This window comes from Canis lupus, chromosome 10 (assembly GCF_011100685.1).
Source record: "Canis lupus familiaris isolate Mischka breed German Shepherd chromosome 10, alternate assembly UU_Cfam_GSD_1.0, whole genome shotgun sequence".
In the NCBI taxonomy this organism is placed as follows: domain Eukaryota; kingdom Metazoa; phylum Chordata; class Mammalia; order Carnivora; family Canidae; genus Canis; species Canis lupus.
The window spans coordinates 36,123,866-36,142,309 of record NC_049231.1 but is presented as its reverse complement, the minus strand read 5'-3'; the positions used below and the strand labels follow the sequence as shown (position 1 = coordinate 36,142,309).

The following is an 18,444-nucleotide window of genomic DNA, read 5'->3' as shown; positions in this document are numbered from 1 at the left end:
CCCCGCCCCCCCGCCCGGTGCCCCTGGCGCTCCGGGGCGCTCTCCACCCGAGGCGGGGGGGCGGGGCGTGCTGCGTCGTGTCGCAGGTCCGTGACGCGAGCTCCGCCCCTGCGCGTCCCGCCGCCGTGTTTGAACGCTGCTCCCGGGGTGACAACGGCGGCGTCCGCTCGCTATGGAGCCGAGGCTGGTGAAGCCCCCCGGGCAGGATTTGGTGGTGGAGCGACTCAAAAGCCGCTACGGACTAGGGGGCAGCCGCCTGGCCGAGGTGAGGTCTCGCCCTTCCCCTCGGGCTGTCCCCGGGCCCGCGGGCTGGTTTGTGCAGGGGTAAAGCAAGCAGGCCGGCCGGCGGCTGCGCCCGGGGCCCGGAGCCCGGAGCCCGGAGCCCGGAGCCCGGAGACCGGAGCCCGGAGCCCGGGGCCGGGAGGGATGGGACCCCTGGGGCCGCCGCTCCCCCTCCGCCACAGCCCCGAGCCTGGGGCCGCCCTCCGCTCCGCCCCAGCAGGGTCAGGAACGGTAGCCGGAGGGGCAGCGCATGCTCCGCACCCTGGAGAAGCGGATTTTCCGTCAGAAAAAGCCCTTCACCCAGCACAGACCCTGGAAGGCGTGGGACGCCCCGGACGTGGTGGTAGGCCCCTTGTATTACAGTGACTTGTGCGGAGTTCAAAAAGCAATTTTAACTCCTCCAAAAACCTTCCTATTTTGAGGTAATTACCAACTTTAAGCTGCAAGGATCCTGTCAACAAGTCTTCCGAACCCTTGGTTTGGGCTCATCAGTCGTTCATACTTTGCCGCATCTGCGTTACTTCTCTTCCCGTCTCTGACGTGGCGTGCACACATTCCCCCTGAACTGATGGAGGGGACTTGCAGGCGCTGTGCACCCTCACCCCCGCATGGAAATTCTTAAGTGTATTTTCTGGGAATAGGGTGATTCTCACATATCCATAGCAATAAACTGAACAAACTGACCATTTGCACAGTAATATTTAACATAGAGTTAATATTCAGATTTCCGATTATCTCATTGATGTCCTTTGTAAACTTTGTTTCCCCGGTGCAGATAGAGTCCATCTGTATTTGGTTCTCTCCTGTTGCCTTTGTTCTGGCTCAGGTTCTAAGTCTCTGTCTTTATTTTTTTGAGATTTTATTTATGTATTCATGAGAGACAGAGAGGGGAGAGGCAGAGACACAGGCAGAGGGAGAAGCAGGCTCCATGCAGGGAGCCCCATGTGGGACTCGATCCCGGGACCCCAGGATCATGCCCTGCGCGGAAGGCGGACGCTCAACCGCTGAGCCCCCAGGCGTCCCTAAGTCTCTGTCTTTATGATGTATTTTTGAAGACTACAGGACAACTGTATATGGGACTGTCCCTCCGTCAGATTTTCTCGGATGCGTATACCTCAGGATTGTACATAGATACTGACTTTGTGCGTTTTTGGCAGGAGTGATGTGTAGGTTTCTCTTGTTCACTAGGAGGTATAACATTTCTATGTCCTGTTATTGGTGATACTAACTTTGACCGCTTGATTAAGATAGTATCTATTAGATTTGTCCATGCTAATTTTTGTAATTAATTCTTGTACTTAATACATAATTTGTGGGGAACTCTTTTGAGATTGTAGGTTGATTCTTAATATATAAATTAAATGTCTTTTTTGATTTTTTTTAGTATGATTTTTCAAATTTTGATCAGGCTAGGTGGAAGAGAAGATCGCTAATCTCTCCAGGTAAGCTGATCGAGTATTTTGTGTATTTGGGGGTTTTAACAAATTTAATTTGAGAAAAAACATTAAAAAAAATGTTTAGGCTTAACACTAAGTGCCAGATATCTTGTGATACTAGGCTTTTTTCATTCAGGTAATGAACTAATAGTCATCAAGATTTGGGGGGGTAAAGGTATGATATCTCTAAAATCAAATTGAGTGAATTTTTTTGGTGTTTCAGTTACAGTATTTTTGCCTTTAAAAATGTTAAAAATTAAACAGTATATTGGGGAAAGAAAACTAATTGCTATTTTTTTAAGGCACAAACTTTTCCAAGTTACAGGGGTAGTAATTGTTGCACCAGAAGAATTTTTCAAATGTACTTGATAAAGAGAATTATACTGTGAAATGGGGTCGGTTGGAACATTATATGGTAATCTGGAACTAACATATATAGCTAATTAACCTTTAGTCTTTTGATTTGTTGATACTTCTTCAGTGATGTTTTTACTAGTAAGTATTATCATTGAATTTTGAGGTCATTGCAGCAGAAACAGTAAGTTTATGAGATGGTAGATTAGGGAATTTCATTTTTTTCCAAGTTTATTTCTCTTTGAAATTTTGTAAACACTCTTCTGAAACATTCCTTCAGTATGAACAAACCCAGTTATTACTGAGTTTAGTATCTTAAAACATTTTTAAAATTTTTTTTAACTTTTATTTATTTATGATAGTCACAGAGAGAGAGAGAGAGAGAGAGAAAGAGAGAGGCAGAGACATAGGCAGAGGGAGAAGCAGGCTCCATGCACCGGGAGCCCGATGTGGGGGATTCGATCCCGGGTCTCCAGGATCGTGCCCTGGGCCAAAGGCAGGCGCCAAACCGCTGCGCCACCCAGGGATCCCTTAAAACATTTTTTAAATTGTATCTTAGTTTTGAAATTTGTCCTAAAATTTCCAACATTCTAAACTATAACTAAAAAGTATAGCTTGTTTAATTTCTGATGGGAAAAAGCATGTTAGACAAAAGGTGCATACATTTCAGTGACATGGATAGAACTAGAGCTGCTCAGTGAAATAAATGAGTTAGAGAAAGACATACCATATGATTTCACTTATAGGTGGAATTTAAGAAACAAAACATATGAACGAACATAGGGGAAGGGAATGAAAAATAAAATAAGATGAAATTGAGAGGGAGTCAAACCGTAAGAGATTCTTAACTCTAGGAAACAAACTTGAGGGTTGCTGGAGGGTAGGTAGGTAGGGGATAGGATAACTCGGTGGTGGGCATTAAGGAGGGCACTTGATGTCGTGAGCCCTGGGTGTTATATGCAACTGATGAATCAGTAAATCTACCTATGAAATTAATTTTAAAAAAGTCAGATAATTCCAGAAAAAAATTTTTTTTGATAAAATAGCAAACAATCCATGTTTATAAAATGACATAGGCAGAGGGTTCAAAATCAGAATCAAACAACTGAATGGCCCACAGAAAACTATTAAGTTGAAGAATACATAGGAGCCAGCTCCTGCAAGGTTAAGAGAAATTTTTTTAAATTTATTTTTTATTGGTGTTCAATTTACTAACATACAGAATAACCCCCAGTGCCCGTCACCCATTCACTCCCACCCCCCGCCCTCCTCCCCTTCTACCACCCCTAGTTTGTTTCCCAGAGTTAGCAGTCTTTACGTTCTGTCTCCCTTTCTGATATTTCCCACACATTTCTTCTCCCTTCCCTTATATTCCCTTTCACTATTATTTATATTCCCCAAATGAATGAGAACATATAATGTTTGTCCTTCTCCGACTGACTTACTTCACTCAGCATAATACCCTCCAGTTCCATCCACGTTGAAGCAAATGGTGGGTATTTGTCACTTCTAATAGCTGAGTAATATTCCATTGTATACATAAACCACATCTTCTTTATCCATTCATCTTTCGTTGGACACCGAGGCTCCTTCCACAGTTTGGCTATCGTGGCCATTGCTGCTATAAACATCGGGGTGCAGGTGTCCCGGCGTTTCATTGCATCTGTATCTTTGGGGTAAATCCCCAGCAGTGCAATTGCTGGGTCGTAGGGCAGGTCTATTTTTAACTCTTTAAGGAACCTCCACACAGTTTTCCAGAGTGGCTGCACCAGTTCACATTCCCACCAACAGTGTAAGAGGGTTCCCTTTTCTCCTGCATCCCCTCCAACATTTGTTGTTTCCTGCCTTGTTAATTTTCCCCATTCTCACCGGTGTGAGGTGGTATCTCATTGTGGTTTTGATTTGTATTTCCCTGATGGCAAGTGATGCAGAGCATTTTCTCATATGCATGTTGGCCATGTCTATGTCTTCCTCTGTGAGATTCCTCTTCATGTCTTTTGCCCATTTCATGATTGGATTGTTTGTTTCTTTGGTGTTGAGTTGAATAAGTTCTTTATAGATCTTGGAAACTAGCCCTTTATCTGATATGTCATTTGCAAATATCTTCTCCCATTTTGTAGGTTGTCTTTGAGTTTTGTTGACGGTTTCTTTTGCTGTGCAAAAGCTTCTTATCTTGATGAAGTCTCAGTAGTTCATTTTTGCTTTTGTTTCTTTTGCCTTCGTGGATGTATCTTGCAAGAAGTTACTGTGGCCGAGTTCAAAAAGGGTGTTGCCTGTGTTCTTCTCTACGTGTGTTCTTCTCTACGATTTTGATGGAATCTTGTCTCACATTTAGATCTTTCATCCATTTTGAGTTTATCTTTGTGTATGGTGAAAGAGAGTGGTCTAGTTTCATTCTTCTGCATGTGGATGTCCAATTTTCCCAGCACCATTTATTGAAGAGACTGTCTTTCTTCCAATGGATAGTCTTTCCTCCTTTATCGAATATTAGTTGACCATAAAGTTCAGGGTCCACTTCTGGGTTTCTATTCTGTTCCACTGATCTATGTGTCTGTTTTTGTGCCAGTACCACACTGTCTTGATGACCACAGCTTTGTAGTACAACCTGAAATCTGGCATTGTGATGCCCCCAGATATGGTTTTCTTTTTTAAAATTCCCCTGGCTATTCAGGGTCTTTTCTGATTCCACACATCTTAAAATAATTTGTTCTAACTCTCTGAAGAAAGTCCATGGTATTTTGATAGGGATTGCATTAAACGTGTATATTGCCCTGGGTAACATTGACATTTTCACAATATTAATTCTGCTAATCCATGAGCATGGAATATTTTTCCATCTCTTTGTGTCTTCCTCAGTTTCTTTCAGAAGTGTTCTATAGTTTTGAGGGTATAGATCCTTTACATCTTTGGTTAGGTTTATTCCTAGGTATCTTATGCTTTTGGGTGCAATTGTAAATGGGATTGACTCCTGAATTTCTCTTTCTTCAGTCTCATTGTTAGTGTATAGAAATGCCACTGATTTCTGGTCATTGATTTTGTATCCTGCCACGCTACCGAATTGCTGTATGAGTTCTAGCAATCTTGGGGTGGAGACTTTTGGGTTTTCTATGTAGAGTATCATGTCATCGGCGAAGAGGGAGAGTTTGACTTCTTCTTTGCCAATTTGAATGCCTTTAATGTCTTTTTGTTGCCTGATTGCTGAGGCTAGGACTTCCAGTACTATGTTGAACAGCAGTGGTGAGAGTGGACATCCCTGTCTTGTTCCTGATCTTAGGGGAAAGGCTCCCAGTGTTTCCCCATTGAGAATGATATTTGCTGTGGGCTTTTCATAGATGGCTTTTAAGATGTCGAGGAATGTTCCCTCTATCCCTACACTCTGAAGAGTTTTGATCAGAAATGGATGCTGTATTTTGTCAAATGCTTTCTCTGCATCTAATGAGAGGATCATATGGTTCTTGGTTTTTCTCTTGCTGATATGATGAATCACATTGATTGTTTTACGGGTGTTGAACCAGCCTTGTTTCCCAGGGATAAATCCTACTTGGTCATGGTGAATAAAGATGAGAGGATCATATGGTTCTTGGTTTTTCTCTTGCTGATATGATGAATCACATTGATTGTTTTACGGGTGTTGAACCAGCCTTGTGTCCCAGGGATAAATCCTACTTGGTCATGGTGAATAATTTTCTTAATGTACTGTTGGATCCTATTGGCTAGTATCTTGTTGAGAATTTTTGCATCCATGTTCATCAGGGATATTGGTCTGTAATTCTCCTTTTTGGTGGGGTCTTTGGTTTCGGAATTAAGGTGATGCTGGCCTCATAGAACGAATTTGGAAGTACTCCATCTCTTTCTATTTTTCCAAACAGCTTTAGGAGAATAGGTATGGTTTCTTCTTTAAACGTTTGATAAAATTCCCCTGGGAAGCCATCTGGCCCTGGACTCTTGTGTCTTGGGAGGTTTTTGATGACTGCTTCAATTTCCTCCCTGGTTATTGGCCTGTTCAGGTTTTCTATTTCTTCCTGTTCCAGTTTTGGTAGTTTGTGGCTTTCCAGGAATGCGTCCATTTCTTCTAGATTGCCTAATTTATTGGCGTATAGCTGTTCATAATATGTTTTTAAAATCGTTTGTATTTCCTTGGTGTTGGTAGTGATCTCTCCTTTCTCATTTATGATTTTATTAATTTGAGTCTTCTCTCTCTTCTTTTTAATAAGGCTGGCTAATGGCTTATCTATCTTATTAATTCTTTCAAAGAACCAACTCCTGGTTCTGTTGATCTGTTCCACAGTTCTTCTGGTCTCGATTTCGTTGAGTTCTGCTCGAATCTTTATTAACTCCCTTCTTCTCTTGGGTGTAGGATCTATTTGCTGTTTTTTCTCTAGCTCCTTTATGTGTAAGGTTAGCTTCTGTATTTGAGTTCTTTCCAGTTTTTGAATGGATGCTTGTATTGTGATATATTTCCCCCTTAGGACTGCTTTTGCTGCATCCCAAAGATTTTGAATGGTTGTATCTTCATTCTCATTAGTTTCCATGAATCTTTTTAATTCTTCCTTAATTTCCTGGTTGACCCTTTCATCTTTTAGCAGGATGGTCCTTAACCTCCACGTGTTTGAGGTCCTTCCAAACTTCTTGTTGTGATTTAGTTCTAATTTCAAGGCATTATGGTCTGAGAATATGCAGGGGACGATCCCAGTCTTTTGGTATCGGTTCAGACCCGATTTGTGACTCAATATGTGGTCTATTCTGGAGAAAGTTCCATGTGCACTTGAGAAAAATGTGTATTCAGTTGAGTTTGGATGTAAAGTTCTATAGATATCTGTGAAATCCATCTGGTCTAGTGTATCATTTAAAGCTCTCGTTTCTTTGGAGATGTTGTGCTTAGAAGACCTATCGAGTATAGAAAGAGCTAGATTGAAGTCACCAAGTATAAGTGTATTATTATCTAAGTATTTCTTCACTTTGGTTAATAATTGATTTATATATTTGGCAGCTCCCACATTCGGGGCATATATATTGAGGATTGTTAAGTCCTCTTGTTGAATAGATCCTTTAAGTATGATATAGTGTCCCTCTTCATCTCTCACTACAGTCTTCGGGGTAAATTTTAGTTTATCTGATATAAGGATGGCTACCCCTGCTTTCTTTTGAGGACCATTCGAATGGTAAATGGTTCTCCAACCTTTTATTTTCAGGCTGTAGGTGTCCTTCTGTCTAAAATGAGTCTCTTGTAGACAGCAAATAGATGGGTCCTGCTTTTTTATCCAGTCTGAAACCCTGCGCCTTTTGATGGGGTCATTAAGCCCTTTCACATTCAGAGTTACTATTGAGAGATATGAATTTAGTGTCTTCATGGTATCTATTCAGTCCTTGTTTTTTTGGACTGTTCCACTGAACTTCTTCTTAAAGGGGAATTTTAAGAGTCCCCCTTAAAATTTCTTGCAGAGCTGGTATGGAGGTCACATATTCTTTCAGTTCCTGCCTGTCTTGGAAGCTCTTTATCTCTCCTTCCATTTTGAATGAGAGCCTTGCTGGATAAAGTATTCTTGGTTGCATGTTCTTTCTCATTTAGGACCCTGAATATATCCTGCCAGCCCTTTCTGGCCTGCCAGGTCTCTGTGGAGAGTCTGCTGTTACCCTAATACTCCTCCCCATAAAAGTCAGGGATTTCTTGTCTCTTGCTGCTTTAAGGATCTTTCTTCTCTTTATCTTTGGAATTTGCAAGCTTCACTATTAAATGTCGAGGTGTTGAATGGTTTTCATTGATTTTAGGGGGGGATCTCTCTATTTCCTGGATCTGAATGCCTGTTTCCCTTCCCAGATTAGGAAAGTTTTCAGCTAGAATTTGTTTAAATACATATTCTGGCCCTCTGTCCCTTTCGGCACCCTCGGGAACACCAATTAAACGTATGTTTTTCTTCCTCAGGCTGTCGTTTATTTCCCTTAATCTATCTTCATGGTCTTTTAATTGTTTGTCTCTTTTTTCCTCAGTTTCCCTCTTTGCCATCAACTTGTCTTCTATGTCACTCCCTTGTTCTTCCACCTCGTTAACCCTGGTCATTAGGACTTCTAGTTTGGATTGCATCTCATTCAATTGATTTTTAATTTCTGCCTGTATAGCTCTAAATTCTGCAGTCATGAAGTCTCTTGAGTCCTTTGTGCTTTTTTCTAGAGCCACCAGTAGCTGTATAATAGTGCTTCTGAATTGGCTTTCTGACATTGAATTGTAATCCAGACTTTGTAACTCTGTGGGAGAGAGGACTGTTTCTGATTCTTTATTTTGAGGTGAGGTTTTCCTTCTAGTCATTTTGCTCAGTGCAGAGTGGCCAAAAGCAAGTTGTATTGGGAAAAGGAGAAAAAGAGAGGAGGGAAAGAAGAAAGAAAAGAGAAAGAGAAAAAAAAGGAAGAAAAAAAAAAACAAAAAAAAAAAGAAGAAAAAGAGAAAGAAAAAGAAAGAAAGGAGAAAAAAGGGGTGTGGGGGAAGGAAACAAATCAAAAAGCAAAACAAAAAAAAAAAGAACCACGGGGGAGTATCTTCTGATTCTGTGTACTTTAAGTCCCTTGGCTTCTCCTGGAACTTGTCCGTCTAGCTGGTCTTCTGGGGGAGGGGCCTGCTGTGCTGATTTTCAGGTGTTAGCAGTTGGGGGAGCTGCTGTGCCCCTGCCTGGTGCAGGGCTCAGTGGGGGTTGTTTACCCCGTGAGGCCCCAGGAGGAACAACCGCAGTGGCGGGGCCAGCTCTGGAAACTTGGATTCAGCTCCGGCAGGAACTCCGGAGCTCTCCGTCTGCAGGGCCTGGAGGCTCCGGGGCAGGGCCACTGATCTGCTCAGCTCGGGGCAGGAGCGTCCTCGTCCTCGCTGTCCTGGGCCCTCCCGGCCTCTGCCTGCCCCGGGGGAGGCCGGATCCTGGGCTGTGTCCCGGCGCCCTGTGCCCCGGGGGCCTGCGCTGTTGGATTCGAGCTCCCGCCCCGCAGCCCCCTCCGCGGAGCCTCCGCCCGAGCCCCCCTCGAGCTGCTCCTGCCCCGCAGCCCCCTCCGCAGAGCCGCCGCCCGAGCCCCTCCGAGCTACTCCGGGTCCCGCCGTGCGCGCTGCAGCCCTTAGGGAGCTCGGCGGGCTCTCCCGGGGCGCAGGTGTCTGTTACTGTCCCGGGGAGCCCGAGGGCATCCTCGCCCTTCTGGGTCCTGCTCCACCTCCCTGCGAGCCCCTTTCCGCCCAGGAAGGTTGGTGCAGCTCCTGCGTCTCCGGGACGGGGCTCTCCTGTCCTGGGGACACTCGCCCCGGCCTCAGCCTGGCTCCTCGCGGGGCCCCTCCCCCTTGGAGGCCTTTGGTTTCTTTATTTCTTTTTTCCCGTCTTCCTACCTTGATAGAAGCACAAACTCTTCTCACTGTAGCATTCCAGGTGTTCTCTCTTTAATTCTCAGGCCGAATTCATAGATTTTCAGGATAATTTGAAGGTTTTCTAGGTAATTTGGTGGAGACAGGTGATTTGGAGACCCTACTCTTCTGCCATCTTGCCCCTCCTCCCAGAAATTTTTTAAAGATCTTAAAAAATATTTCTGTATTTCTTATCAGAGAGGCTCTCTTTGCATTTTATTCACTGAATTTAGATATAGGCTAACAGTCTGTTAAATGTTTAGTGTTTAGGGGCATCTGGGTGGCACAGTCAGTTAAGTGTCTGATTCTTGATTTCAGTTCAGGTCATGATTTCAGGATCATGAGATCAAGCCCCTGGGTTTGGCTCCACTGTCAATGCAGTCTGCTTGAGATTCTCTCTCTTTCTCTCTGCCCCTCCCACTCATGCTCTCTCTCTCTAATAAAAAAAATGTTTAGTGTTTAGAATATATAAAATTAAAAAATAAAATGTTTAATATTTGAGGACTGATGAAATATCATGATAGGTAGAAAGAAGACAGGATTCTGAATTTTAATCTTTCCATTTGCTGGTTCTGTTACTTGGATAACTTCACATAACTTCTGTGGTCCTTAGACTTCACACCATTAGAATAGGGTTAAAGGCACCCATTCTCCTTACTTCACAGTAAACTAGTTGTTGCTAAGATCAAATAAGGTAATAAATGAAAACATTTTGTAATGAGTAAAGTGCTATATAGGAACTGATGCCTATTTTCTGAAGTTTGCATTACACAGACATACAGATAAATCATTAGGTAATTTTGCTGTCTTACCTTCAGAAGCCTAGAATGAGATTAGTATGTGATCTTAGTAATCTCTGCTGTTTTCTTTTTTGTTAACAGATGATTTGGACATCTTCTCATCTGGAGATAAAGTGGGTTCATCTTTGAGGTGTCACTCTGATGAAAGAAAACATTGCACAACACCGCTTTGTAGTTCATTCAAACTCTTAAATGTGAATTGGTAAAGTACCCCTCAATCCTTAGTATTACTATCCCTTTGGTATCTAAAAAATGGAGAAGTTAAAGGGTGGATTCTTTACGTCTTTGCTTTTTTTCTGAGAGGACATGCAAGCATTCTGGAGCCTGCTGAATGGTTGAAGAGACTGATTTATTAATTTTTACTGAGAATCTCTGTGATAAAAGCATTATGGCTAGTGGTATAATGCAGAGTTATACAGTATGAAAAATGAAAAATTATTTTTATGATTATTCATCCAGGACCCAAATGAAGACCTTGCCCCCTCCCCCTTTTTTTGGTTAAAGGAGCCAGGACAAAAATGAATGCAGGTTTATTAGTGATATTTAACTGTATCCATTGTGTGTCTACTAGTGTGGTAAGTTATATTTTAGGTAGTTGAAAGAGATTGAGGAAATCAGTCTAGGGAAATGATAACTACAAATATGCAGAATGCTGGGTTGTGAGTGGGTGAAAACAGTATAAAAACAGTGGCAGCTAAGGTGAAATAAAATTGTGAATTAGATACTTTTAAATGTCAGAAATAAGTGGCAGAAGGAAGTGCTATGGATATCAAGAAGTAGTGAACGTTTTGGAATAATGTTAAACCATAAAGATGTATATATACAGTAAATATTGAGATAATCGTGGGGAGAAGAAAAGATAACAGTGCCTAAAATATATGGATATTATTAATGTAATTGATATTTGGGAGCTTGAATTTTTTTACATAATTTTCTCATTCTCTGCTTAAATGTAAAACACTTAGAACAGTGCTTAGTATATTGAAAAGCATTCAGATGTACTATTATTGTTATTTACTGTTTCATTTGGCATTCACCAAGTTGCTTTGTTGATCTGGATTTAAGATTTGGACAAGAGGTAGATTGAATATAGAGTAAGGAAAGTAAACATTGTTTTCAGATAATTATGAATTTCTGGAAATTAGTTTCATATGTTAACTGATACCATTTTTTTGTTTTCATAAATGACCTGGGTATATTTCAAGTTATAATTTGAAGCTTTTGAACTATGAAAGTTTTTATTACATTGGACAGCTTTTTCACAATCTCTCATTATGATCTAGTCTAGAATTATAGTGCTGTCTAGCATAGTAGCCATAGGGCACAGGTGGCTATTGAGTACTTAAAATAGAAGTACAAAATATACACTGGATTTTAAAGATGGATAAAAGAATACAAAATACGTTAATAATTTTTCGTATTGATTATATATTAATCTTTTGGATATAGTGGGTTAAGTATAATACATGTTAAAATTTTGTGTCTTTATGTGTGTTTTTTTTTTTAAGATTTTATTTTTATTTATTCACGAGAGACACAGAGAGAGAGAGAGAGAGAGAGGGAGGCAGAGACACAGGCAGAAGGAGAAGCAGGTTCCATGCAGGGAGCCTGATGTGGGACTTGATCCCAAGAGTCCCGGATCATGCCCTGGGCTGAAGGCAGGCGCTAAACTGCTGAGCCACCCAGGCTTTCCTGTCTTGATGTTTTTAATATGGCTACTAGAGAATTTTAAATTGCCTAATGTGACTTGAATTATATTCCTTTGAACAGCACTGCTCTAGAAATTTAAACTTTGAGACCATCTTTTTGGAGAGAACACCTGAGATGTTTTTTTTTAATTTTATTTATTTATTCATGAGAGACACACACAGAGAGAGAGGCAGAGAGACACAGGCAGAGGGAGAAGCAGGCTCCATGCAGGGAGCCCGACATGGGACTCAGTCCTGGGTCTCCAGGATCGTGGCCTGGGCTGAAGGCAGCACTAAACCGCTGAGCCACCCGGGCTGCCCCAATACCTGAGGTTCTAGTTCTGCTTCTAACTAGTTTAATTTCTTTCTGTTAAATGTTAATTCTTTTAGCTAAAATTATAGCTAACAGTACCTGTGATATCTACCTTACAGAAGTATAAGGAATGAAAAGAGTTTGATGGTTATAGAGCATTCTACAGCTCTATATGTCATTTTATTTTATTTTTTTTTAAAGATTTATTTATTTATTTATTTATGATAGACACAGAGAGAGAGGCAGAGACACAGGCAGAATGGAGAAGCAGGCTCCATGCTGGGAGCCCGATGCAGGACTTGATCCCGGGACTCCAGGATTGTGCCCTGGGCCAAAGGCAGGCACCAAACCGCTGAGCCACCCACGGATCCCCTCTATATGTCATTTTAGATTAAGCCCATTGGAATATGTAGAAAGATACCTGTAGTGAATTTTTAAGGTCAGTGACTGTTACTTTTCACATTTTTATGTTTTCCTTTTTTAAAAAAATAAAAATATTTTATTTATTCATGAAAAACACAGAGAGAGAGAGAGAGAGAGAGAGGGGCAGAGATACAGGCAGAGGGAGAAGCAGCCTCCATTTAGGGAGCCTGATGTGGGACTTGATCCCGGTCTCCAGGATCAGGTCCTGGACTGAAGGCAGCGCTAAGCCACTGGGCCACCCGGGCTGCCCTGTTTTCCATTTTTAAAAATGTTTACTTATTACATTTTTTCAATTGTTATGCTGTTAATAATAAAGCAGTTTTATTTTTTAAAATGCTACAGTAAACTTCCAGAATGCTGTAATAAATTTATTTTTTTTAAAGCCTAGATGATGAACTGGATTCTTTTCAAGATTTGAAGCAACAAGAAACAAAAGAAGAGTTAATTGAGAATGATCCTAGAATTAGTACCTCTAAGTTAACCAAGCAGTCTTTTAAAGATATAGAAAAAGGTAAGAGATATTCATTTTAGAACAATTACTTCAAAGTAGCTTTGTCAGGGCATCTGGCTGGCTCAGTTGGTAGAGCATGCAACTCTTTATCTCAAGGTTGTAAGTTTGAGCCGCACATTGGGTGTAGAGATTACTTAAAAATAAAATCTTAAAGAAAAAAAAAAGGTTTTGTCAAATAGAGCACATAAAGCTTATCCTTTAGTAATAACTCTGGTCCTCAGGTGTCTGTATATTTCTGTGTTCTGCATTTTTGTAAGCCATGGGATAGTAACTGATTATTAATTAAAGGAGAAGAGAAAAGTAAGCATCATTATTTTCCAGTAGTATCCCACTGCTCTCAAATTATCAAGTAGTAAGTTAGCAATCAAGTGAATACTTTTTATAATTTTTTCATATTTCTTCATACTTTTTTATAATTTCTTCATATTTTTTCATTTAAGTATTGGTTAGGAAGTCACTAAATACTGTGGTAGATTTGAGTAATCTTTGACTATTTTAAGACAGTACTCCAGATTACTTAAGGTATGACTTCTTCAGGTACTTTTTTAGTAACTCTCTGCATGTGGCTGCATGTTGAGATTTCAAGGAAGGAGGCAACCAGAAATGGCTTCCTCTTGGCTATAAGACTTTGAGAACAGTATTGCTCCTTTGATAGCCTTTGTGCATCTCTTCTGGGCATACATTGTCTACACAGAACATATACTCATTTGTCCCTTCCCACTCTCTTTCATCCTTTTCCCATTCATCTCAGCATTTGAGGAAAATGAAAAGTAATTGTGCCTGGACTTATATTTCTTGCTGTTTTACAGCTTTTCCCACTGAAAATATAGGATAATGAAAAAAAAAGTTGAATGTATTTAGAAGTTGACATAATTAAGTAATATTTAAACTACAGATTGTGAGATGAGAACCTAGAGAAGCAAGCAAAGCAGTGAAAGTGCCTTTCACTTTAGGGGGACCTGGGTAGTTCAGTTGGTTGGGTGTCTGACTCTTGATTTCTACTAGGGTTGTGATTTCAGGGTCCTCTGATCAAGCCCAGTGTAAGGCTCTGTACTCTGCTGGAGTCAGCTTGGGATTCTTTCTTTCTCTCTCCCTCTGCCCCTCCTCCCCTCCTGTGAATACATGTGCTAAATAAGTAAATAGATGAAATCTTTTAAAAAATGAAACTTTTACTTTAAGGGCATTTGCTGAATTAAGTGAAGTGGAACTTTTTTCTTTTTCTATTTAAATATTTTTTAAATTTATAGAATGGGCCTGCTTGCATGCACAAGTGAGGAGCAGGGGGGTGGGGGACAGAGGGTGAGGGAGAAAGAATCCCAGGGTGACTCTGCACAGAGTGCAGAGCCCCACATGGGGCTCGATCTCACTCTCTGAGATCATGATCTGAATTGAAATCAAGAGTTGGTACTTAACCGATTGAGCCACCAAGCACCCTAAAACTTTTTTCTTTGTTAAAAATTCATGTTATTCTTTATTTTGGCTCCCTAGAGTCTGTCCAAGATGCGGAGTACAATAGGAAACCCCTTTCTTAAAGCTAGGGTTCCCAGGAAGGCTAATGCAAGTTAAAACTAACAGAAAATAAATTCTGGCAGTGCAGTGTTGGCAAAGAAGTGAAGCAAGAGGAACTTGTTCGTCCGTTGCTGTTGGGAGAGTAAATTAATATAACTACCTTGGCAAGCATTTTGTCATCACTAGCACAGTTGAACCTGCACATGTTCCCTGTGATCCAGCAATGTTGCTGTTAGTCATTTACCCTGGAGAAACTCTTAAACACGTGTACCAGCAGCCACATGCAAGACTGTAGGGCACCTGTGGCGACAAAGAGCTCAAATAGCCACCTGTAGTAAAACGTTGGCATATAAAAATACAAAATAGGATAAAAGTAGCTTTGTCAAGGGATCTGGCTGGCTCAGATGGTAGAGCATGCAACTCTTGATCTCAGGGTTATAAGTTTGTATAGGTGTATTTCTTAGATTTCAGACTGTTCAGTGTTTGTGTTTATTTCTTTATTTCCATCCCATCCTTGCTTAAGAGTTAAAATCTTCTGGTAAAGTATACTTTTTTTTTTAGTTTATTTTTTTAGTAATCTCTAGCCCCAACCCTAACCCTAACCCTGATTCTGTCATTAATTCAAGAACATATTTAAAGGTTATAGAAATTACATGATTACATCATTATATAAACTACAGACATTATATAGTGTTTAAAACCAGTCAAAACGGGATGCCTGGGTGGTTCAGCGGTTGAACACCTGCCTTCAGCCCAGGGCGTAATCCTGGAGTCCCAGGATCGAGTCCTACATCGGGCTCCCTGCATGGAGCCTGCTTCTCCCTCTGCCTATGTCTCTGCCTCTCTCTCTCTGTGTGTCTTTTATGAATAAATAAATAAAATCTTAAAAAACAAAACAGGCAAAACAAGGTCTTAAAAATCTTTTAATTTTTACCCAGATAGTAAAAACTTAAAAATAAAGCAATGATTAATGCTATATTTTGGTTAGAGATTAGTTTGGTTTTAGGGAAGAGAAAAGAATGTGATTAGGGGTTTCTGAAGTAACTTTACATTTCTTGGCCTAGGTGGTTCATACATAAGTGTTTTCATGCACTTTAAAATCTATTTTGAAATAATTTCAGACATACAGGAAGAGCATAGAGAATTTCTGTAAGGCCTTCAGACAGGTTTTTCTAAATTTTAACATTTTACCACGTTTGCTATATAATTCTTTCTGCATATAATATTGGAGACTTAAATTTTTTTTTAATTTGAATTCAATTTAGTTAACATCTAGTGTTTTTTTTAAGTTTCAGAGGTAGAATTTAGTGGTTCATTAGTTGCAGATAACAGTGCTCATTACATCAAGTGCCCTCCTTTTTTTTTTTTTTGTATTTTCTTCTTTTTCCTTTATTTCTCTATTTTGCATAGTTGTCAGTGTGGGTGAGTGTTAAGATAGCTCCAGTAGCCATACTCTGAGAAAGTTTACCTTGTAATAGCTATCCCTGAGGGAAACAGTATCATCAAAGTGCCCTCCTTAATGCCCACCAGAAATGTCTGTTCTCCCATGCCCCACTCACCTCCTCTCCAACAACCCATAGTTTGGTTCCTATAGTTAAGAGTCTCTTATGATTTGCTTCCCTCTCTGTTTTTATCTTATTTTTCCTTCCCTTCCCATATGTTCATCTGTTTTGTTTCTTAAATGCCACCTATGAGTGAAATCATGCGGTATTTGTCTTTCTCTGACTTATTTCGCTGAGCATAATACCCTCCAGCTCCATCCACGTCATTGCAAATGGCAAGATTTCGTTCTTTTTGATGGCTGAGTGATATTCTGTGTGTATATATATATTCCACATCATCTTTATCCATTCATCATGGACATTTGGGTTCTTTTCATATTTTGACTATTGTGGACATTGCTCCTATAAACAGATGTGTGTGTCCTTTCGAATCACTATTTTTGGCGGCGCCTGGCTGGCTCAGTCCATTAAGTGTCTGCCTTTGGCTCCCAGGGTCCTGGGATCAAGTCCTGCATTTGGCTCCCTGCTTAATAGGGAGCCTGCTTCTCCCTCTGCCTCTGTTTGCCTCTTCCCCGGCTTGTGCTCCCTCTCTCTGTCAAATAAATAAATAGATAGATAGATAGATAGATAGATAGATAGATAGATAGATAGATGATAGATAAATAAAATCTTATTAAAAAAAAAAGAATCACTATTTTTGTATGCTTTGGATAACTACCTAGTAGTGTAATTGCTGGGTTGTAGGGTAGGTCTATTTATATTTTTAACTTTTTGAGGAACCTCCATACTGTTTCTAATACTCGAAACTTTTTAACAGTACTAAAATTCATATTTAAAGTAACTCATCCTGAAGAGTAGTCTGTCTGAGAATACTTAAAACTGTAAATTGATAAGCTTTATAATTTTTTTCTTTTTAGCAGTTCCCCAGCCAACCAATTTGGCTTCAAATTTAAGAAATTGGACTGAATGTTGTAGTGATGAAAGTGACTCCCCTCTCAGACGTGTCAGCTATCCAACATCTAAAGCACCAAACAAGCAGAGAATACTTCCACATCAGATTAATCAGATATATGATGAATTATTTCAAATACATCAGAAACTGCAGGTAAGAACTAAAAACTGAATTGAAAATTCAGAAATATTTATGTTCTGTGCACCAAACATGTATAAAATTTGAATACGGAGTATTTAATTTTAATTATTTAAATAAGTATGTCAAGACAAAGGTAGAAGAGGACAAATTTATTAAAAGGAACAAACATTTAAGATAGTTATTGAAGGGAAAAATTTATCCCTAAGGGAAAAAATAAATGATTTTTTTATGTATAGGTATATTTCTTAGATTTCACACTGTTCTGTGTTTTGTGTTTATTTCTTTATTTCCATCCCATCCTTGCTTAAGAAATAAAATCTGCTGGTAAAGTATACTTTTTTTTAATATTTTATTTATTTATTCATGAAAGACACAGAGACATAGGCAGAGGGAGAAAAGCAGGCTCTCTGTGGAGAGCCTGATACAGGACTTGATTCTGGGACTCCAGGATGACACCCTGACACCCAGGTGTCCCAGGTATACTTTTTTTTTTTAAGTTTACTCTTTTAGTAATCTCTCTACCCAGCATGGGGCTTGAACTCACAACCCTGAGACCAAGAGTCCCATGCTCCTCTAACTGAGCCAGCCGGGTCTCCCTAAAGTATGCTTTTTTGAAGTAGTGTTCCTGATTCATTGTTTTAAATACCTATTTGTAAGAAGTTCTCTTGTCGGTTCTCACCAAAATTCTATTTGGAACATTGGTCTTTGTCTTCTTTGAGATTTTTTGTTTCCAAAGGATGTAATTCTTGTATTAAGTATCCACTAGGTAGGGGTACAGAAGGGAACAAAAGTATGTATAATACACAGTTGCTGACTGAAGTTGTTATAGTTGGAATTCTGCTGTATTTGTATACGATGAAATAGTTAAACATTTAGAAAAAAAAACCAATACCTTAAAAAAAAACCCTAATACCTCATTTTGTCTGAATAATTCAGATTATATTATAGGGAGAAAGATCAAGATTTTAGTTTGGAATTGGTTAGGTTTGAGAGTTTAAGGGAGACCTAAGGTAAGTAGTTAAATGTACCAGCTCAGTATTTAAAACATAGGTCTTGGATGGGTATCTAAATTGGGAGTCATTTACATATAGATATTAAAAACTGTCACCAGTAGTTGAGATCTAGAGAGAGGGCAGAGTGTGAAGAGATGTAGGTATTCTGATG

The 18,444-nt window shown here is 40.1% G+C and overlaps 1 protein-coding gene across 8 annotated transcripts in view; it reads left to right on the top strand.

Moving 5' to 3' along the window:
* CCDC138 (coiled-coil domain containing 138) overlaps positions 1-18,444 on the top strand; it is a 110,404-nt gene continuing 91,960 nt past the window's right edge. For 2 of the 8 annotated variants that reach the window (XM_038550845.1, XM_038550841.1), the window contains exons 1-5: positions 100-265; positions 1,667-1,724; positions 10,323-10,443; positions 13,049-13,176; positions 17,105-17,292. In XM_038550845.1, coding sequence (XP_038406773.1) covers positions 173-265; positions 1,667-1,724; positions 10,323-10,443; positions 13,049-13,176; positions 17,105-17,292 — 588 coding nt within the window. In that variant the 5' untranslated portion in view covers positions 100-172. Of the gene's footprint in view, positions 266-502; positions 626-1,666; positions 1,725-10,322; positions 10,444-13,048; positions 13,177-17,104; positions 17,293-18,444 lie in introns of all 8 variants that reach the window. The other 6 variants (XM_038550842.1, XR_005365708.1, XM_038550849.1 and 3 more) reach the window with 6 other exon arrangements.